The sequence below is a fragment of the Alexandromys fortis genome, unplaced genomic scaffold (genome assembly GCF_014885135.2).
Source record: "Alexandromys fortis isolate MF-2015 unplaced genomic scaffold, M_Fortis_MF-2015_v1.1 scaffold_123, whole genome shotgun sequence".
Lineage (NCBI taxonomy): Eukaryota > Metazoa > Chordata > Mammalia > Rodentia > Cricetidae > Alexandromys > Alexandromys fortis.
The window spans coordinates 4,200,318-4,223,000 of NW_026068003.1; the positions used below are offsets into that span (position 1 = coordinate 4,200,318).

A 22,683-nucleotide genomic window follows, 5' to 3' on the forward strand; every position below is an offset into this window, starting at 1 on the left:
TCTTTAACATTTACTTTCTTCACACCCTGGGGAGAGTCAGTCTCTCTCTCTCTCTCTCTCTCTCTCTCTCTCTCTCTCTCTTCTTCCATCCCTCCCTCCCTCCCTCCCTCCCTCCTTCTGTTTTTAAGGCTGGATCTCACTCTGTAACACTGGCTGGCCTGCTTGGCTCTGCCTCCCAGTTAGTGGGATTCAAGGTGAAAGCCACCACACCCATCTTGATTCTTACCTCTTATTGTCTTGGAGAAGCTTGCTTCTCTCCAACTGTGAAACTGAAGAAGACATTTGGGGCTAGAGAGGTGGTGTTTAGGACTGCTCCTGGCTCTTGCAGAGGACCCAAGTGTGGTTCCCAGCATCCAAGTCTGGTGGTTGACCACTGCTTATCACAACTGGTTCTAGGGGTTTGTGGTACTCCTTTCTGGCCTCTACAAACACCTACATACACACATGGCACCCCACACTCACAAAAATGAATACAAATTAAAAATAAAAAGTTACCTATGTCAAAATGTTACTTAATGAGTGCTTTTTGAAGGAAAAGAATGTTCATACACAAATAAACACAGGGGAGTTACTGAAACTTCAAGTTCCTTCCCCTAAGACCAAGTTTCTGTGAAGCTCTGGGTAACAGAACCCTCCTAAAGATGCAGTTAGGAGATGGGTAACGCATCTGCTTTTATAGTCGCATAATACAAATATCTATTCTCATAAACTCTGTCCAGTAGCTCTGGGAAATTAAGTCATGCACACAGGAAACTGTTTCGTTGATGTCTTCAGCAATAGGTAACTCATAGGATATTTTTATAGGACGGGATTGGGCCTGTGGGTCTGAAAGATTTATAAATATCTTCTTCACTTTAGGCTCTGTAGAAGTTCTGAGAGGAGAGAGAGCGTCTGAAAACTCCTGCCACTCATATGGCGCCCTGCCTAGCAACCAAGTGACTTAAGATTCCTCCTGCTGAGTGCAATGGAAGCATCATTGGCTAGTTAATATTGTTGGCTTTTTAACTCTCCGCTTTCATCTTGTCAGGATTGGTAGACTGGGATGATGGGAGTAGCTCGATTTGTCCTTCCTAATCATTCGATGATGAGATACTCAAGACCCTTGAAAACAGCTTGAGTTTGAAATTCCTTCTGCCCAGGTTTGCTAGTCAACTGAGGATATGTATGTGCTTCTTAAAATGACATTAGAGTTGACCTCTTTCAAAAACATATGTATCTGTGTACACTACTGGGCTTTTCTGTGTTGTATACAATGGCTCCGACAACTTATATATATAACACAATATATAACAACAACAAAAGGCCCTTCTATGCTGCCAGCTGACAAATGACTTCATATCCCTAAACCATAGGGGCTCGGTTGTAGAACTTGCTAGAGTTTATGTTTGCGTAACACCGTCTCCTCCTTCTTGTTATTCAAATGATAACCATAGGCAGATTTACGCGTATTGTCTGTTCCGAAGAATGAAACCACACATTTTCATGTAGGCACGCTCCATTTTTAATTGTGTAATTAAGTTGCTGACATAAGCAAGTGTGCAATTTCACATTAAGGTAAGGATCTGTAAAGGCATGCATTTGCATAATTTAATTTTCTGCACAGAAGATATTGAAAATCAATAGCATGATTCATAGCCATACCATAGCATACCATGCTGCGGCCGCTGGGCTGTTGGAGCTGAGGAGAGGACAGAGTATTAGAATTGATTGAATTTGGTGTTGCTGACTCTAGCTTTCCTTGGGAGCCACAGACTATTACCGTGTGCAAGCCTCTCTTCCTTTAATCAAATATGAAGTTGCTTTATATACAGTATATATATATATCGACTGCTATTCATATGGTTTTAAAAATACATTTAAAACCACCTCGTCTTTGATTGGAAGATATTCACGGTGAGGGCTTTAGATCGTCTTCCTTAGTTTATACAGGTGACATCCATACACAGTTCTGTCCTGATCTGGAGGTGGGATAAGGAACCACACATAACTGCCGCAGTGGAAGGGAATAGTAAATAGAGTTACTTTTAATGAGCAGGTCGTCTGTTGGAAAGAATGTGGCACCCAGTGATGGAGTCTTTGCTTCCCTGGTCATTTTCAAATCTCCTCCCCAAAGACCATCCTGTGGGATTCTCAGGCCCTTCCCATCCTGCTTTGCGTGTTCATTGTTTGCTCTTTCTGGTAGGTGAGCAGTGGTCCTAAAAGTGGGTCAGTGGAGGCAGAAGGTGACTTTTGGCTCTGTGCGCGCGCACACACACACACAATCTAGGACCTTTAAAAAGTTGATATTTGGGTACTTCTCCAAAACATTTTAATTTGAATTTCAAAGCCCAGAGTCCAGGACAGTTTGTCATTGATTTGTGCTTTCTATTTTAAAAACTTTATCCCCGGGTTGATAATCCATTATAACGATGGTGACCTTGTAGCTTGTAAAGTGATGGGCAGAAGCCAAAGTGCATATTTAGAGGCATTGTCATCGCAGGACTAGTTGCACAGGTGACAGAAGACAGAGTTTGACATTCTAATCTGTCCACTGTAACTCTCCCAACTCTCTAGCTTCCCGTTGGTGCTGGCCAGGGCTTACTGAATGCTGTCAAAAGAATTGGTCTGTATAGTCTGCCTCCTGGCGTAGCTCCAAATTTTGTTATTATTGCAACTCGTGCTGATCCCATACTTGGTCCTCAGCCCACCCTACCCATTGTTTTGGGGACCATGTCCCAAATCTTAATGGACTCAATATGCCTAGCACTTCCATAAGTAAGGAAGACAGGCTGATACCCTTGTGCCTGATTCCATCGCTGGGGTTTTCAGGATGCTGGTGTATGGGGACTCAGTGGCTTAAGTCAGAAGAGGGCAAGCCATGTGCCGGGAGGAGAAAGGTGCCTGGATAGCTGTGGGTAAATGGAATGGGCTATGATTGCCATCGAAACGATGGCTATGGAGCAAATTCTTCTTGAGATGGTGCTGAGGGAAAACATCTCTCAAACAGTTCAATTTAAATTTAGTCGAGTTTACTGGAGCAGAAGAAAATGAAAAATGGTCTGTGAACCTAATAAACACCCAGAACAAGTTCTGAGAAACCATCCCCTAGCCAGCTCAGACATCAGTTATAGAGAAAGGAGGTGTGTGTGTGTGTGGGGGGGGGGAGGGATGTAGACTTGAATTGAACGTGGGCCTGAGGATGTAGCTAAGGGGGTAGAGCTCTTGTCCAGCACGCACAGTTTAGTCTCCATTACTCAGTGAGTTGGGTACGTTGAAGTACACGCTTGAAATCCTTAAACTGGGGGCACGGCATCAAGAGCACCAATAGTTCAAGGCCATCTCGAGCTACATGCGACCTTGTTTTACAACAAGCACAAACCAAACATCAGCTTAGTGGGTTACAGCTGCGGCAGTCCACCAACCTGTTGGTCATACCTTCACACATTCTAGACAGTTAACTTCCTGCAGGTTCTTCTGCGTTCATCAAGAGGTCAATTGGGAAGAGTAAATTCCCGTATCGTTTGTTCTGTTGGGCTTGGGGCTGAGCTGGGTGCTCTGCTCCAGTAAGTCCTGTTGTCTTCTGAACTCTCTTCTAGGGCCCTTATTTCACAAGCTAGTAAACTTAGGTCATACTAAAAACCCCCATAGACTTGGCTTTTATCGGTCACATTGTCAAGATGCTGCTGTACCCCTTGTCCTGATACAAAGAGAAAGGCTTTGGGGTACTAGGTGAAGCACAGTAAGCAGGCAACACATTAAAATTCTTGACACATGCCCCCCAAAATATGAACTGTCCAGAGTGAGGGAGTCATGAGAGAGCCGGAGAGCAGGTGCTATGGTTTCCATCGTAGGCGAGAACTTGCGACTCACGCATGCTCTGTGCTGCTCACCTGCAGAGCCAATGGCTGACATGGTGAGTGGCCACATTTTCATTGCACGTGACAGTGAGCAGTAGCTTACACTTTTTTACCTTGCCGTTTTGAACGAGGGAACAAATAGAAGTGATAGCAGGTTTCCTCTCGAGAAGAACGTTTGGAGTCTCCTTCATTCCAGCTCTCGTCTAAAGGCTCATCTCAGGAGCATCTGTGGTCCAGCCCTGGCTGCGGGTCTCAAACTAGTTTTCACAGTTGCGGTGTTCGTTATTGGCTGCCGCCTTCTCATCAAAGCTAACACCCTTGTGCCCCCCCCCCCCCCCCCGTTGCCTGCCAATCGGAGTAGAAAATGTACCGTCGTTTTGTGTTTCCATCCACATCCCAGAGCCAATGGACGTGTCTCCTGACCATTTTCCTTGCTTCTCGAAAGCAGACTTGATTTTGTTTGGGTGCATTTGAGTATTAATATAGGCGGGTGGCGTGTATTGTTTGGGAATCGGGGCACCTGTGATGTTTATCCTTGCACACATCTGTGCATTTAGGCGTAGGCTCATCACTGGAGGCAATTTGCATTCCATGGAGAGGATGCAGGTGGGGAGGGGGGTGGGGGAGGGCTTTGTAGGCTCCAGTGCACACATGGGAACTTTCCGTGGTGGTAGAGAATCCTTTCGATATTCTGGGGTGGATTGGATTCCTTTGAGGTTTCAACAGTGTGTCACTGTTACGCTGTAGTATGAGTATTGACAGTGGAAGGTTCTGTGCTCTGCTGTCCTCTGTACTGCAGGAGAACATTTGTGGGCCTAAGGGTGTGGACCTGGAGGAGTCTCCAGTGCATGTCTGTGCTTTGTGGGGCAGAGGCCCTGGTCTCAATGCTTCTCTTTGGCTCTCAGATCTGCTATGTGCTTTGTGCAGTGCTGAAGCCTAGTGAGTGTCTCTGCACCTGGAACCTCTCCCCACCCCCCACGTCTGTGTAACAAACGCAGTGAAGAGCACTTGTGCCCTGGAGGCTTTTATACCCAAAACACACATTTATTCAGATAGTTAGAAACCAAAGCACACATTCCGGGTCAAATTTCACTGGACCTTAGGCAAATGCAAGTCATCTTGCTTGAAGCTTGTTTCTACCACCGAGACCCTTGTTCCACATTTGTCACACTGGGTAAATAATGTGCCTAGTGAAGGTTCGGCTGGGGCTTATCCCTGCAATCGCACCTGAGAGGATGGAGTAAATAGAAGGTTGGATGGGAGTTTGAGGCTAGCCTGATCTATAAGCTTGCTTGCAGGTCAGCCTGGGCTACAGAGTGACACTGTCTCAAAACGAACAGCCAATCAACTGAAAACTAAATTCAAACACAAAAATCACATAGATGTGATTATTATATTAATAATTATTATATGTGATAATATTGATTATATTAAGCATTAATATGAGCAGTAAATGTGTTAATGTCTTGCTTTGGACTTTTCTCTAGTTTTTTTTTTTTTTTTTTTTTTTTTTTTTTTTTTTTTTTTTTTTTTTTTTTTTGAGTCAGACTTTTACTTTGTAGCCCTGCCAGCCTAGGACAGGAGGCAATCTTCCTGCCCCGGCCAACAGTTGGGAGGACAGGCACAGGCGCTGTGCAACAAGACAAAACTGAGGTTCTGTTCAGACATCCTCTAAGGCTTGTGCTTCTGTGACTAGCTCTGCTGCACATGGCTGAGCACCTTCCCTGTGTCCCGCGTCCACCTCAGCACAATGACTGACTGTGTTCTCCCTCTCTTCCAGCATTGACTGAAGGCTATGTGGGGGCTTTGCAGGAGAGCAGACAGGGCAGCTCCGTGCAGATCCGCAGGCGGAAGGCGTCCGGAGACCCCTACTGGGCATACTCGGGTGAGTCCACCTAAGTTGGTCAGTGTCCTGGAAGACAGGAGCATCAGGATTTCGCCTGATCCCTGTTTGGTCAAGCAGGTTTGGCTTTGTTAAAACTTGAAACGTTGAAGTCCGCTCTTTTCATGTTTTCTCGTCGCGCCCCGTCCTCAAAGTGTTTGTCCCTGAAATTCCCTTGTTAAGGAGTCACTGTACCAGACATGTAACTCTTGGAGAGACAGAGTGTTGCCTTGAGGGTGCTGGGGTGACCCTTAATGGCCACAAAACATGATACAGCATTCAATAGCTCGTGGAGTTTCTCCTAAGCCATCATCCACGAAACCCAGCCTTATTCCCAAGTCTTTGTGGTTGAGCGTATTGCCTCTCTCTGCTGTATACTGAGCCCAGTTTTATTTTGCACGTTTGAGACAGTAACACGGATAGCATCGCTAACAGTTTTAGTGCATATTACATCAGAGCTAATTTCCTTGGAGAGACCTTTCTGGATTGTGCTCTTTTCACTTAACTTAAATAAATAAATAAATAAATGAACTAGGTGGTTTGTTATTTTTAAAAGAGATGAGAAAACTTCCCAACTTGTTGAAAGCAGATCGTAGCAAATTAAGGAGGAATACTTGAAAAAGACAGAGCACTTTGAAATTACTGGGGTACTGAATAATTCAGGTTCCTTGTTGGAAAGAGCTTGGAGGTGCGGCGATTATTCTTCCTAATAAATGTGTGTATTATGCCGTGTTGTTGCATAGGAAACCGCTGTGAGTCTCTTCAGAACCAGGACTTCCTCCTCAACCCCCAATTTCCACCTGCAAATCTTGTTAAATTTATGTCAGTGTAAAATGTATAGCCTGATCTTTAATTACCCCTTATCTGGTGGCGGTTTGCATTCTCTTGTCTGCTGATAAATCTCCTGCCCCTGCAGGGAGAATGGCCAGATCTGTTTTGTTTGGCTTGTCACGGACAGTGATGGTGAAGTCTTCCATCACACCTCCTTCTTTGTGACTAGAATTATCTAATTAGAGCCTTTTGTCACCATTTTCTGATAAATGAAGGAAATTGGGAGATGGAGGCCAAAATTACATACATACAGCTTCTTGCCAAGACATGCGAAGAAAATTTATCATTGTGTGCTCTGTGGCTGTGGTATCCGTCATGAAGAGGCGTAAAGTGGCCCGTTATTTACAGTTCATCAATTTAGAATAATAATGCACTTAGGCAGGAAATTGGAAGTTACAGGGCATCTGTGCAAATGGCGGTGAAGAAGCAGAACTTCTCCCATTACTCAGGAGAGGGGCCGTGCGTGCGTGGCGCATCTGGGGAATAGAGCCATTATTGATGGACGTCCTTGCCTGTGGTGGGCCCTGTCGCGTCTTTAGGTGTTACAGAGTGTGTGTGTCTCTGGGTTAGAGTTCTGCCTCCAGCCGAAGGCTGAGAGTTCAGGTTGAGGGACTGCTTTATTTACACCTATCTGGGGAGATCTAGATCATAAACATTCTAGACTTTTTTAGGACACAGGGTCTTGGCTACAGCACTCAGCCCTGCCAGCATGTCACCAGAGCCTTAGGTGACAATGGAGAGCCTGGGTATGGTGTGACGAAATTGTTCATGAGTACTGGAACTTGAACCTTACGTAATTTTTATGTTGCAAGGAAATACTCTCTTTGGAATTTGTTTTATTTGTTTTTGTTTAAACTGAGCATTTGCAGGTCTTCAGAAGCATTTGTCCTCACAGGTAGCCAGCTGGGTAATGTTCACAGGCTTTAGTTTGTCAATTCTTGTTTTAATAAATCACACACACACACACACACACACACACACACACACACACACACACAACCGAGATCATCCAGGGCGGACCATGAAGAAAGAACCTTGGGATGGATATGACCAGCTTGGAAGAGTCTCTCAAGCAGCTTGCCAGGGGTAATGAAAATCAGTTGGGAGGAAGAGGAGGAGGAGGAGGAAGAAGAAAATGGGACTCATGTACGACCTGAGAAACTCACCCGGAATTGTTGGGGCCAGCAGACTTTGAGATGTAAGATGTTTGCTTATTAAAATGTCTCAGGGACAGAGCCCAAGTCTGAACAGGGTATTATTGTGTATCACGTGTACCTAACACCCAAAGGTAATTTTATGCAATGACTCTACAATGACTCTAATAGCATTTAGGGTTTGAACTGCCACCCACCAACCAAGGTTGGTTGTGGGATCTTCCACGAGTTCTCCATGTCAGCACTCCAGCAGTTCAGAACTTCTGAGACCGGGTGCTCGTCCTGTGTATATTCTTCATACATTGAAACCATTTCCCGAAGGATATCAGAGTGGTTCTTTCGTCAAGTGAGCTCTGTATTGGTTCTCTTGTCAACTAGATTTGGGGTTCATCAGAGAGGCTGCTCCGTAACTGCTGATGGATACAGGAAGAACAGGAATCGGTGAGACTTGGCATCTGCAGACTTTCCACACTTCAGGCTGGTGTGGACTGTGCTAGTCCCCTCCAGGATATACCTTTGAGGGATCAATGAAGCTTGAAATGTGAACTTGAGAAAAGAAAGGCTCCATGTTATGAGGCATTTTTTTTTTTAATTTAACAAAGGTAAATTAGGCCGTGTCTGAAATATCAGTCTAACGGACCAGATCTGAACATCATGGCTCTAATTTTGCAATCATTTATTTTCTCACAGGATGTTACCATTTGTTGGCGTAGTGCTTAGACTATGAATTTTGTCCTGCCTTATAGACCTGTGTCAGATACTGTAACAGTGCGTCTGATTTTGGAGAGACTTCATTGCTCAGAGCCTTGACTTTCCTTCTGGGAAACAGGAATAACCAGCAGCATTTCCCTGCTAGTAGGGTGTTCCGCGTGTGACGTGAGCTGGGGCACAGCTTAAGTTTAGCGTGGTCTGTGTCCTCAAGTACCTGACTTTCCTCGCTGCTCTTGACTCTGCTTCTGCATTACTTGTTGGTGTTTCTGAAATTCTCATTGAGCAGCCAGGCTTTCCAGGAATCGCTAGATAGAACCGAGGGCAAAGGAGCTGAGACAGGCATGGGCAAATTTACGTTTCGCCTTTGTGAATTTCTTATGAGGTTTGTAGAGAGGATCATTGAGTTCAGAGGTGGAGAAGCTGCAGGCTTTAGCCTGAGTTTGTGCTTCAGGCTTTACTGTAAGACGACCACACTCATTACATTGTGTATTGTCTGTGGAGGTTCACTACAGCTTCTCAGCTAAGAATTAGTGTGTGTGTGTCTGTGTGTGTATTTATAGTTAATAATATGTATAGAGAGAACTATTGTGTGTGAGGTTGACATGCGTATATGCACATACTCACATGTTTGTGTGGTGGAGCCTGATCTGAGTCTAATCTGGAGCTACCCATGTGTGAAGAAGACGTCTTAGATTTCCTTGTGTTCCTCTTTGTTCGCACAGACTTCAGCGAGTCTTTAGGGTGGCGCTTGCATTTTCCTTCCTAAGAAAAGGGTGTGGAAGAGACAAGATGAGGGAGGCAGGATCGGTCAAGGAAACACGTGTGGGGTTCCATTGTTTGCTGTTTGGTGGGGTGCAGTTTAGTTCCCATGCTGTCCGAGGTAGCCACTTCATAGTCACTGCACAAGGAGTTCAAGTTTTGAGCTGGGGCTAGCTTGTTCTTAGGCAGCGTCACTACTGTACTTCATTCGTAGAACGGAGACCTTTCAGCTTTCACTTGAGAGTGGGCATAGTTACTTGATTTCTACTGATTCCTTTGCCGTACTACAGATCCCTGTTTATAGTTGATGTGTAAGTTGTCCTTTGACGGACTTATCAGACACCTAGAATGTCAGCATACAGGACTGTTGGTGGAGGAGTCTGCCTGATCTCTGATTGTAGTCTTCCAGAGATGGGGTTCCCCCTCTGGCTATTATTTGAGATGATGTATGTAGCAAAGGGGCACAATATCTATATCCAGTTGGAAACTTCATCCATCAAAAGCAAGGGACAGATGTTAGATGGTAGGGTTTCCTGTGAGGAGGCATGGTGCCATTTCAAGAGGCTTTTGGTCTTTGTATTTCTTTTTCCTTACAGGTAAGGAAGAGTTTCATGAAGAATTACGTATACCAGAAGGAAAACGCAGTTCTCTCAAGTATCTTACTGGAGATATTAACACGATTTGTCTTCTGTAGTTTTATAACCTGCTAAGACATAGAATTTTTTTTCCTGTAACTTTAAGTGATGGTAGTTCATGAATTTTGGAGCTGGCCCAGAACTTCTGTAGTTTTTACATGAAAAATACCATATGTTGGGTCGGTCACAGTTGCTGGGAAGAGAAATACGAGACAAACCTGAATCGAGTCCAGGAGGAACTCTGAAGCGCCTTTATCAACCTGTGTGTCTGTGTTCTTCCTTTCAAACACTGGGAGGAAAGCATGCGGTGTGCTCTCCAACCCTGGACTTTCTCCATCCCCAATAGTTTCTTTGGTGTATAAAGAAATTGTAGGAATCTCTTTCAGGGTGGGAGTGGTGCCCATCTTCAGAAAAATCCAAAGTCAAAACATGTAGTTGCCAAAATTCTCTGTGGGAAGCAGTGTCCTTGGACAAGTTGAAGGTCAGAAAGGGTTATTCTAACAAAAATCGCTTCTGCTTTTTTGGTCAGAGGATAGCTAAGACCTTTTTAAATTACCTGTAAGATGGAGATGAAGGACTGACCTTGCAGATGGTGTCGATGTGAGGCTCAGATTTTAGGCATCTCAGCATCCACATGAATTTGGGGTTTTTAGGTTGGACCTGAAGACCCATTCTTGTGGTTCTTCATTACACCCTTCTCTTTGAACACATTTCTCTCTGTATGTAGATATGTGGCCCATTTTCCCAGCTAAGTACACAGGTTTTGAGGATAGATCCAGTGCCCCTTTATGAGACGGGGTCTCACCACGTAGCCCAAGCCAGCTTTGAATTGGCACTGCTTCAGCTTCCTGGGTCCTGGGATTATAGGCGTGTGTCTCTAGGTCAGGCTTTAGTGTCCAGGTTTTATCTGGATTAACGGGCGGACAGATAAATGAGAGTCTCTGCTCTAGAGCCCACGCCTCAGTGCTCACTAACGGGCTCTGGTATTCAGATCAAAGAGTGGGTGATGCACAAAAGACTTTGCAGTTGGAGCCCTTTAAGTAACGAGCTCCCCTGTGAACAGAGGTTATAATTAACTTCTTTAAAATTACATTTCCATGCCTATTTTTAAAAATGTCTGTACAGGGTAAATCAAAATACACATGCCTACAGAAGGCTGCCTTTGTCATTGGAAGAATGGAAGGCGCTGTAGAACGTGGAGGTTTAATGTTAATATTGCTGTATTATTTACTGCTCTCCTGAGGCCTCCTACAGAGCCTCATCAGGGAGTAGTTTCCCAGGACGACTCCCCCCCCCCCCCCCCCCCCCCCCCCCCCCCCGTAGGTAGCTCCTGATTGGCTGAAACATGTTGGAGTTGGGCAGGAATCTAGTCAGCCTTGGGTCCCCAGCTCAGAAGCCACCTTTGTCTGGTTCCTCAGCCTTGATCCGCCTCTCCCATGGCACCTAGCCTCCTCTTTTTATTTTTTTATTTACAATGAACTTGCACACACCCCTGTTAATATGACTATATAGCCTGTAAGTCTGTTTTTTTTTTCGTGTTCCGTTTTGAACTCTTCACTGTATGCCAGGTGTTAGACTATCATGACAGACCCCCCAAGAGTGTGGAGACAAAGCCTCGTTAATCTTGAGGAGGCTTATCATGGGGGCTTCGAAAAGTAAGAGGAAAGAGCCCAGAGGACTCCATTACTGTTGGGCATAGTAGAGGAAGCATTGATGAAGCGTCTAGGGTGTTGCCAGGGTGACGTAAAATGACATCACACTTCATTTATAATGAGTGGATGTGGAGGAGACTGATGGGTTGGTTATAATGATTTCAAAACTTTGAACTTAATCCTATCAAAATGTATCATGATTGTCTTTGTTCTATGTTTGTATTGTTCTTTAGACTTCTATTTCATTGACTAGAAACTGTGAGTAATCCTTTTCTGTGTTCTTAACTAATTGTTTATGGTAGAAGGTACCTCAAGGTAGGGAGGAACTTGTAGGCAAGGCTGTTGCCTTCTTATGGTTGGTGTTTGTTTTGTTTGTTTGTTTGTTTGTTTAATCTTTGGCTACAAGATCGGGGGTGAGCCAGAACCACATGGTCCAGCATTTACTCGCTTCCTGTTTAAAAGCAAACTTGGTGCCAGATGCGTGGGTTTTCCAGAGTTGGCCAAATTTGGCTTTTCCTCTCTTGATTGTTTAAAAAAAGTTTTCTGAACTCATATTTTTCTGTTATTGTTTTCCTTTTGAGTTTCTCTCTTTTTTTAAAAAAAAAAAAAGAAAAGAAAACGGAAAACAGTAAAGAAACCTTTATTCTAATGTTTCTTGGCATCATCTTGCCAGAGAAGGCTCCACGGTTTATAAAGTCGATGGGCACCAGTGAGCTTCAGAAGAGAACCTGCCTGCATGCGTGAGGGGCTTCTTGGCTTTGAACAAGCTTACCAGGGAGATGAAGTCTTTGTCCATTGCTGCCTTGGTGTCAGGTGGCATCAGTGGTGAAAATTTCATATGGCTCTAGTTGGGATATTTGAAAATGGTTCAGATTTAGTTTTAAATTGATTCTGAAGCTAGCGGTTTTGATAGAGTATTTTGGTGGACTTTGATGAACATCTCTAGAATATAAAATATTAAAATCTTTTATTTTTATTGTATGTTTTGTGTGTGTGTGTATGTGTGTGTGTGTGTGTGTGTGTGTGTGTGTGTGTGTAGGTCATAGGACGACTTTGTGGTTTCTGTGGATACAACTTACACAGTCAGCCCCGGCAGCAAACACTGAACCGTCTAACTCTAGCCCAGGGTTGACCACGCTAGAAGTCCAATGCGCTATCCATTGCGCCACAGAGTCTACCTAGCCCAGGGTTGAATACTATTGTTCTCTCAGCACCACTGAGTTCAGGAACCTACCTCTGAGAACGGCTTGTGCATGTCCCCAAGGTGAGGCCGTGTTAAGACAGTCTAAATGACCCCCAGAAGAACCGACATTCTTATATAGTAGCCACAAAAATGAAGTAGTTGAACCACCATATGTATTCATGTAGTATCAATAATGTGGTCTTTTTATGAGTAGGCTGGGGAACGTGGACACTGCTCCAGTCCTGTTTAGAAATGAATGAGATTGTCTCTGCGTCAATATTTTGAAAATCCTGTTTATTATTGAAATATTTCTAGGGTGCTTCAATTTCTCATACCAGTATACCCATATTTTAAAAAAAGATTGTGTTTTAGGATAGATTGACTATGTATATTAAATTCGTGCTGTGTACTACTTAAAATTTTGAGGCTACACAGTGAGGAGAGAAAAGCCTAGAAATGAATGAAGCCATAAGGACGCAAGCCTGTTTGGGGCGCTTGTGCTTTCTGTATCCAAATTTTTTTAAGTGAAACATTCTATAAAATGCTGATATGAACCGAGTAGAAATTAATGAACTGATATTGACTTGGCTTGGAAATGAACACGAGGATTTATTGAGTAAAGCAGTAAATATTGACCGGGGCAGAGCTAAGGTCAATATTTACTTTGACATAACATAAATCCTTATATTCATTAGTCCATAAATTCAGTGGGTCTGCAAACACGGCCCAGGGTCAGATGGAAGTATATACTTTTCGTATCTGTGATGGATCAAAGTCAGACATCTTTTCTCCTAGTTATAAATTTGAAAGGGTGGTATTTCTGCCTTTGACACTGACTCCTTTAGGAACAGTGGGGGGTGAGGGGGATGTGGATGAGTGGGAAGTTTTGATTAATTCCCCAAAGGAAGAGTCTCACTAGCTCAGTGCATGCTTGATTACTATGTAGCAGGGCGTCATGTGTGCTGCGAGATCCACTGAAGGCGACTGATCATATTTCATACCTAACAACACAGACTCATTTATTAGATCTGACTCAGTTCATAAACCCACTGTCCGATGATAGAAAACAAAGAAATACTCGGTTCTACTCTCTGGACATTGTTACGGGATGGTTTAGAGCATTTTCATTGACAACATACTGTTGGCTTATATCATCGTAAGTGCTACTTGACTGGCCTTTTTCCTGTTGAGGTCATTAAGCTGAATTGGGTTTCCATTCCTTATCTTGTCTTTTTTACTGGTGAGGTGGTCTTGGTAGCAATGCCAGATAAAGCATTGTTGTTTGGCTGCATTAGAAACTTTCAAGATTGTCCATACTTACCTGGGCCAAACAGCGCTGTATGCCTCGAGACTGACTTGTTTTCTCAAAACAACAACGACAACAACAACAAAAACCAAAAAAAAAAAACCAATATGAGTTACATGATTAAGAAAAATCTTATACCTGAGCCTAGTGTCTCATACCCTGTTGGAGACTGACTTCCGTAAGAGCCTTGAACCTTCTTTCTCACGCTTCTGTTGGTCAAACGTTCCAGCTGTCTGTTTCATTCATGAAACCTCATTTGTGTCTCATGCAGTTAAGATCTGGGGTAGGCTATGAAATATAGCCGTAGTGTCTACATAATGTAGAATATTGTCTTAATTATCTTTTTAAATCAGCCCATATAGCGGTAGGTTTCATTTCGACGGTTTCAAATTTCTATCATTGTTTGCCCATCTGTAACATCCCTTAGTATCCTCTATGCTGCCTCACCTGTGTAGACCAGGTTGGCCTTGAACACGTGAGCTTTCTGCTTCATGAGCACCAGGACAACAGGCACGTACCACCATGCCCAGCTTTGAGTCTTGTCAGCTTTGTAGTGTTTATTGGTCATGAGAGAGGAGGGGGAGGGGAGATTAGAAGAGTTGGTTCTGTGGTTCTTTTTACTTTGCCCCCTTTACTGGGTTCAAACTTGGATGCCCAGGCTTGTCAGACCAGTGAGCATCTTCGAATGGTGACCCACCTCTCCGGTCCTGATGTTGCCTTCTTAACTTTGTGTTGGTTTTAGGAACCCTCCTTCTTCATGGATACCACTAGAGTGTAAAACAATATCTTCAGTGCCTGTGACACTGAATTTTTTTGCTGCTGTTATTCCAGAAATGACCAGTTTTTAATCTAATAATGCCAGTCCTCTCTGAGAGGTTTTCTGTCAGGGAGAAATTTGGGGATTGGCATAAATAGGTCCTTCACGCCTCTCTCGCTTGCTCGGGTATTTTTATAACGAGGAGAGATCTGTCTGGCCCCAGAGTCTTTAACAGGAGTGTATCTTCGAATGTTGATGCCATCGTTTCCTAGTTTCGTGCCTCGCTGGCGGGCCTGCTAGTTTTCTGTGTGGGCACATTAAGCTTCCGGTTACATTGAAGATGTACATTGAAGAGTTTATAAACATTGGGCCAATTTAAAGAGAAATTATCCAAACATAACTAAGTTATCTAAACAGTAGCCAAGCTACAGTTCTGATGTGGCACTGTCAACTTCCTTCTGAAGGGAATATTGCTGTCACAGAGAAGCTGACAAAGCCAGCTAGCTGGCTGCCATATAGCCAAAGTAATACAAGGTGGAAAACTCAAGCAGTGTACCTAGGTGCCTGGAACTGGGCTGCAAGTCAGGGAAACATACAGAGTCTGATTCAGAAATCATGGCTCAGTGGTTCTCGTTCAGTCCTATAAATAGCTCAACATCTCATGATTCACACTTGGTCCTGGGCCCCCGAATTATCTCTCTACGCTGTCTTGGAGCATCCCCCCATGTTTAGGGATCTCCTCAGACTCCTGCAGTCAATATCTACCTTCGTCCTCTGTCAGCCGTTGTGAATCTCAGGTATGTGTGCGTGTGTCGAGGTGTGCTTGCGTGTGGTGGGTGACCGGAGGAGAACCTCAGGTGTTGTCGCTTGTGAACTGTACCCTTTCTCTGGTGATACAGGCTTCTCGTCGACCTGTGTAGTGAGCCAAGCTCCCTCTTGTTCACATCCACACTTCTTGGTGCTGGTGCTGGGGAATGAGTGAGCTCAGCACCTGACTTTACTGGCTGAGTCTTCGCTGGGTTTCAGATAGAGACCCGGGGTTTGGTTTGTGCTTCCCGATGTCACTGTGGTGTGTGTCACGCTCGTTCACTCGACATCACCGTCTTCCATAGTGTGGAGAAGCCAGCACATCCAGATTTCTTGAGCCCATCTGTTCACACTCTTAGCTTGAAGGCCCTCCTCTCACATGTACAAAATTGTTCCTAAAGTCTGCATGAAACTTGTGCCCCCAAAGACTTCATTCCCATGGACTCGATTTCCTCCTGCAGGCTCCTCTTCTCTCTCCTCATGCTCCCTAGGTCCTAGAATTAAGACAGTGCCGCTCCTTACAGCAGTGCCCGTATTCTAGTCAGTGTTGACTGGCCACTGGGAAATTTTTGCTTGGGAAATTTTAGCATGAAAAAAAAAAAGTGAATTTCTACCAGCCTTCTTGACAAGTATTGGGAAAGATGAGCCAGGCCATTTTTGGGTGTTGTGGAATGTTATTTTAACTAGGCAGAGTTGTCTTACATTTGATTATGCTCCAGAATGTTACTTTAACTGTATAAAGGTGTGTGAAATGTGTTTATACTGCATTTGTTTAATGACGTAAGGATGTGTGTTTGTTTATGTAAAGATGTGATGTAATTGTTTCACCTTGCCTACCTAAGGCACCTGATTGGCCTAATAAAGAGCTGACCAGCCAATAGGTAGGCAGGAGAAAGGATAGGCGGGGCTGGCAGGGAGAATAAATAATAGGAGGAGAGTTATAGACTTGAGAGAAGAAGAAAGAACAAGAGGAGAACAAGGAGAAAGGGGGATATTCCCGGGGTAAGAAGCCAGGCAGCTGCCAAAGAGACAGGAGAAGCAGTGAAAATAAGATATGCAGAAGAAAAATAAAGGAAAAAAACCCTGAGGGAAAGGTAAAGAGAAACAGGTTAATTTCAATTAAAAGAGCTAGCCAGGAATGAACCTAAGCTAGGCTGAGCATTCTTAACTAATAAGAAGTCTCTGTGTCATGATTTGGGAGCTGGTTGGTAACCAAAAAGAGAGATCCTGGTAGGCGCCAGTGTGTGTGGGGGGTATGGTTCTGCTTCTGGAACTTTCTATGACAACAGGAAATAGTTTATTCTTACTTTTGTTAAGTTGCTGATGGTCTCTTTTCATAAGTGATTTGGATACACTCCGAAGGGCTTTTAGTTCTTACACTACCTTCCTAATGAGCTATCTTATGACATCTTTTCCACGTCTTTTTGCCCTTTCTCTCACCATTCACTATGGTTTAAAAAGGAAATTTCTATGCTCCGGACCATTGGAATGCTCATGTGTGGAAGAGGAAAGAGCTGGTCAAGGTTTGTGTCCTGTGGGCATTGTGGCACCCTGCAGCTGGCAGTGTCCCTGAGATGGCCTGCTCTCAATATCCCACAGAACCATCTCCAGAAGCATGTTAAAGTACCTGAAATTACTTGGGCATGAGTTAAGATGCTTCAGATTTTCCAGAGACTGAGGATGCATGGCTTGACAGCAAAGGACAATTCTTTATATCTACAGCCCCCATTACTGTTGGACAACCTCTCTGCTCCTGCTCTGCTGCCTCGAGGGTTTGGTGTTTCTTCCCCATACTTTGTCACCCTCTGGGTGACTTGATCCCCGGAACCCTTTCCTTCAGGTTTTGATGTGGTGTCAGGAGTTGTAGAGATTCGAAGGCAGCATTACATAGGGTAGAGGAAAGAATAAAAAGTACCCCATGATAAGATCTCTTTTGTGTGTACATACATGTGGAGGCCAGCAGTCAGGTGGTGTGTCTTCCTCTATCTGTTTCCATCGTGTTTTTTGAGATTGTTTCTCTGACCTGGAGCTCACCTATTGACTAGACCAGTGCCAAAAAGCCCCATGATACTTCTGCCTGAGTTACAGGCCCACACTGCTGCGCCAGGGGTTTTATGTGAGTGTTGGAGATCACGCTCGGATCTTCCTGCTCGCCCAGCAGGTATTTTACTGACTGAGCAGTCCTCTCAGCAAATATCATAAACATTGACTTAAAGAGCTCCATCCCTGACCAGTCCACCTTCAATTTCATTGATCTTATTGCATGCTCATGTTTTACCTGGTCACTGATGAGGATTTGGGATAGTTGGCTCAGCTCTGTGGATATGTAGGGTAAGCATTCCAGGGAGAAGCTAAAGGGGAGATATTGTGGGATTCAGAAGGGTTAACTGGTCTACCCAAAGTAACCTTCCTAATGTTACTTAAGCCTCAGTGGGCACCTTCTGGTGTCAAAGCCCAGTTTTGATCAAACTTGTGCATTCTAGGATAGGAGGATTAGAATTGTTAAGTAGAAGGAACAAAGATATAAGAGAAATAAGAGGCAGAAACAAAATAGTTTCTGGAGGGACAGTCAGCGAATAATGAATCTACCTTGTTTATTTTCCACAGGCTTTTATACTTCATTCCAAAAATGGGTTGGGGAGGCAACAGACTTCATTAACATGATCTAAGGACTAGACTTGAATTCTCTGACCTTTAGTCCTGGTGGAGTGGATCCATTTCTACACCCAAAGTACTAGTTATTAAAATGCATACTTGCAAGTTATAAAGGTGTGAAGACAAATGCAAGTTATCAAATTTTTCTCTCATGCTGCCTTCCATAGTCTTAAAAATACTTTCCATTGTGCAGAAACATCTGTCACAGTCATTCTGACATAAATATGCTATTGTTTATACAATGCATGTGTCTAAAACTTAAGTTTTCACAAACCCAAATAATTCTTGTGAGTTCCAGGGAGCCGAATTGAAGGATCCACCTTAAATAGGTCAGATACATTCCTCTCAATTCCCTAAAATTTTGTTTCCTAAACTTAACTTTGTCCTTTGTTCTGCCAGTACCTTAAACAGGTGTAAGAGACAGCAGACAGTTCCATTTCCCAAACACCAGACAGTGGCAAAGAGACCAGCTATGCCAGGATGTGACCAGCACCTAGCTTTCTCAGGGTCCACGCCCCCCCCGCCCTGGCCATGATGCCCACAAATAAGCAGGAAGTAGTCTTGAGAATCTGTCATCCCTATTTCTTTAACCTGTTGTGGCTAACCTCCCTCCTTTTTATTATAAAAAAGAGATGGGAATGTAATGGTCTGTCCTGTCCCTTTAAGAGACAAGCCCCGCTTCCTCTCTCCCCTGTCTGCCCAGGCAAGCAGATCTTCTTTCTGCTTCAGTCCTCCTTTCCATTTCTCTCCTGAAGAGGCAGATTCTGCCTCTCTCCCTTCTCCCCTCCCCTCCGCCCTCTCTCTTTGCTCTTCTCCCTTCTCCCCTTCCCCCCTTTCCTTTCCTCTTTTTATTGCACTAAATAATTACCCACTTTGTCTTCATGGCACACCTCTGTCTCTCACCCACCATGAGGCACTCTGCCTGGGACTGGCTACCTTTGTGGCCCACCTTGGACTTGGTACCCGCTGCTGCCACATGGAGACTTGCGACATTTTAGTTTTACCATAACAGAATGCTTTTCCTTTTTTTAAACTTCAGCAGTACAAGTGACAAGCCAGGCAGGTCAACCATTCCGGGAGTCTGTTGTGACATCATAAGGGCAAGATCACAGTTTGATCATGGTGAAGCGTCTACCTCTTCTGTCACATGGGGTGATGAAAGATGACTGCCGTTCAGCAGAGAGCCGGGGAGATTGCTTTTATTATTACTGTCTTACTTCCAGGTCCCTGATGAGTCTTCCATGTGTCAACTCTTTAATCTCGGGGGTTGTTATCAGATCATATCCATGTTAGTATCACTGACCGTGAAGGACCCTGAAGAGTAAGCTGGCTTATGTTGCAGTACCATGAGAACAATTATAGTTTCCCCCGTTGTAATTCTTCCAAATCACTGTAGGGCTACACAGGGAATAGCAACTTCCCGGGATCAGAGGGAGTGGGAAAGGAAGGAGCTGAGAGTTGTGATTGACAGGGCAGCATCACCCAGCTTTGCCAAGTATAAGTATCTTAATATCTGATGAGTTACATAAATACGACAGCAACCGTGGGTAGCTCCTGGAGTAGATTCGCCCTCCTCCATATGGATGAACAAGCGCTTCCCTGTAAGGGGTTCGAGTCCATGTTAGGTTATTTCACATATCAGCTTTGTTTCTCCACGGCAGGGTGTTGTTTCTCTTTCTCCTCAGTCCTCAGGCCTTTTGTACAAGTTTGAATTTTAATTTAGACATCACAGGGTCCCTGTCTTGTGCAGTTCTATTTTCTTCTTTTCTCTTTGGAGAAGGAAATCATAATACCTATGTCGGCCACTCGCCGTGTAGGGTAAAGATACTGAAATACATGGACTTGTCCTGGGCTCCCCTGTGGATCACTGGGTATGCCTGTGGGATTCTTGAGGAACTTCAGAGGGGGTCAGATCATCCAGATACCAGGCCCACTGAGGAGTGTGGATTTCCTCCAATTGGGTTGCTAGTGTGTTGGCAAAGTTTTGTTAGCCTGGTTCAGATATTATATCGATATGTGCACCTCCCTCCAGCCCATGTTTCTGAAGGTTAGATCAGGTCCAGAGGTTGTTGATGGTGAAGACTGTGGGAACTGCACTTCTCTCCCAGAGAGACGTTCACCTTAGTTTAGCCTTTTGCCCCCTCTTACTTCTGGGTACTTTCTCTGTTCCATAACTATTCAAAAAAAATTTAATACTATTGAAAAGAGATCAGTTTTGAAGATGATTTTTTGCATTGTTTACTGTCTGAGATTTATGTGTCCAGCCTTGCAGTATCTAGTGGAAGTACAGTCTGCTTTATGAAAAGGGAGCTAAGCTCCTATCAGATCCATGTTTAAGTTCATTATTACATAGGAATGTTTCCTAAGTACAAACAGTAATGAAATCACTATTGATTATTAAACCACATGCCCTAGAAAGCAGAAGCTGCAAAACTGCATTTTTTCCTTCTTGTTTTAAATTTAAGAATAAACCTTGCTAGGGTCTTGTGTGTAATGGGCAGACACTCACACTGACCTTCATCTCCAGCCTTCTTTATACTTTTCGTTGCAGACAAAGCTCCCTTTGGAGTTGTTGAGGCTGGTCTTGAACTTGCAATCTTCCTGCCTCCGTAGCTGAGTAGCTGGGATTAAAGACTGTTACCACTAGAGCTGGCTTTCCTTGTTTTGAAGATTAGTTGTTAGTGCCATGAATGCTGTGTCATGGTCTTTAACTCCTGTTTCCTTTTTATTTCTGCACGTGCATGATGATGCTCTTATACTAAATTATTTAAACTTCTTCCTCATGTAGAAGTTGCTCCAATATATAAATTCTTATTGAAATAACTAAAGGTAGCCTCAGATGAGCACTGCCCTTTGTTGATTTTGTTGTATTTCGTATGAAGAGCTTTTTCATTAATTGGCTGACAGTTGTTTTAATCAACTGGGCAAAGGTGGTACACAAAAGATGAAAAACGTACACTTTCACTGTTCACACAGGTGCTGAAGTGCTCTGTTGAACTTTTCAAATATAAGATACGGGGAGTAATGAGATGGATTTTGATCTCATTAAAGAGGAAAGATTTATTTGTTGGGAGGACAGGAAATATAATGATAGGAAGTACATTATTTGATTTTATATTTTGTCTGTAAAATAGTGGTCCAAAGATATACATTTATTAGAATCCCTGTTTATGGTCTTAGAATTTGATGGAGACAGTTATTAATTGAAAAATGTAACAATCTTTATATTTATCATAACCAGCTATGGGTTTATCTCTCTACAACTTACAGGTAGGTGTGATGTATGTCTTTTGAAGGGCGATGTTTTAATGCGAGAATTAATTTCAGACACTGGGAAGTTTTACAGCTATTTTAACTGTTCACTACCATAATTTAAGTAGCTTTTTATTGATTTATTGTGTTCACCCCGGACTACAGTTTCTTTATGTGAACTTGGTACCAACAGTGTGGAATTAAGTCCTTCTTTGACCATCTCAGCTTTAGATCTCCCTGAAGGATGTTTCGGGAAAGAGCTAAATGAAGAAGGTCCCTGAGATCTGTGTGTACCAGCAATGCAGGCTGTTGACTGTTTTGTTTGTTTGTTTGTTTGTTTTATGGGAAGTGGGTTCTCTGGCCAAGGAAGATGGGGAAATTTTAAGGGGCAAACACTAATTTCTGTTTCTTTACTGCAGAAGTCATGAATAAAGACTTAGTTATACACTTTGACTGATCTCATGTATTTCTATGGAAAGGGAAGGATACGTGAAAATGCACCTCGTGGGCAAAGTGTTAGCAGGAACCCTGGATTGGTAGGAGGTGGTTCTTAGCAACATCTATCTGATGTGGTAAGTGGTTTCCAGACAGTTTTACAGAGCTGTCCTGTTCTTGTGGATTGTGACAATAGAGGACTTCCAGTCTTTTATCAGTAAACTTCCTAAGTGCCCCCACCCCACTCTGATGCAGTGGAAGGAGCAGCAGGACCCAAGTAGGTCCAAGGTGGTTTTCCTCTTCTTCCCCTTTTGGGAAGTGAAACACCAGGTCGTTTCTTGTGCTAATAATGCATGTTTCAGAACCTGTGCGTGCGTGCATCCGTGTGTGTGTCTTTAGTAGAACTGGTGACTTGGAAATTGGTGGATATAAGTTGCCTATAATACTTAACCTGAGAAAGCAATGAAGCCGTTGAGAGTGTGTGATGTTTATATTTCATGCCTAGTTTGGAAAGAACAGAATTCCCACCCATAAACGATCAGATGAAGGAAAGAAACCTTCGAAGAATGCAGTTTGTGAGAACAAGTAAGTGGATCCTGAATGGCCGAGCTGTGGTGGGTGAGGGTCCATCAGGTTCTACGAGAAGAGTATCTTCCAAGAGTTAATTTTTAGGAGGGAAAAAGATGAGCATAGGAGTTAGTTACATGTAGGAAAGAAACATTGAAACAAGGGTCCTTGGTGCCTTCTGAGTGTGAAGAACAGTGCAGCCTCAAATGGACAACCAGAAATATTTCCAGATATTTTCACCTGTCCCCTGGGTACACAGTC

The 22,683-nt window shown here is 43.7% G+C and overlaps 1 protein-coding gene across 3 annotated transcripts in view; it reads left to right on the forward strand.

Annotated features, from left to right (window-relative positions):
- Positions 1 to 22,683, forward strand: part of Ptprg (protein tyrosine phosphatase receptor type G) — a 672,889-nt gene that overhangs the window by 160,709 nt on the left and 489,497 nt on the right. For 2 of the 3 annotated variants that reach the window (XM_050161098.1, XM_050161099.1), the window contains exon 2: positions 5,617 to 5,721. The exons of the other annotated variant lie outside the window; for it this stretch is intronic. In XM_050161098.1, the coding sequence (XP_050017055.1) occupies positions 5,617 to 5,721 (105 nt within the window). The remainder of the gene's footprint in view (positions 1 to 5,616; positions 5,722 to 22,683) is intronic. 3 annotated transcript variants of the gene reach the window in all.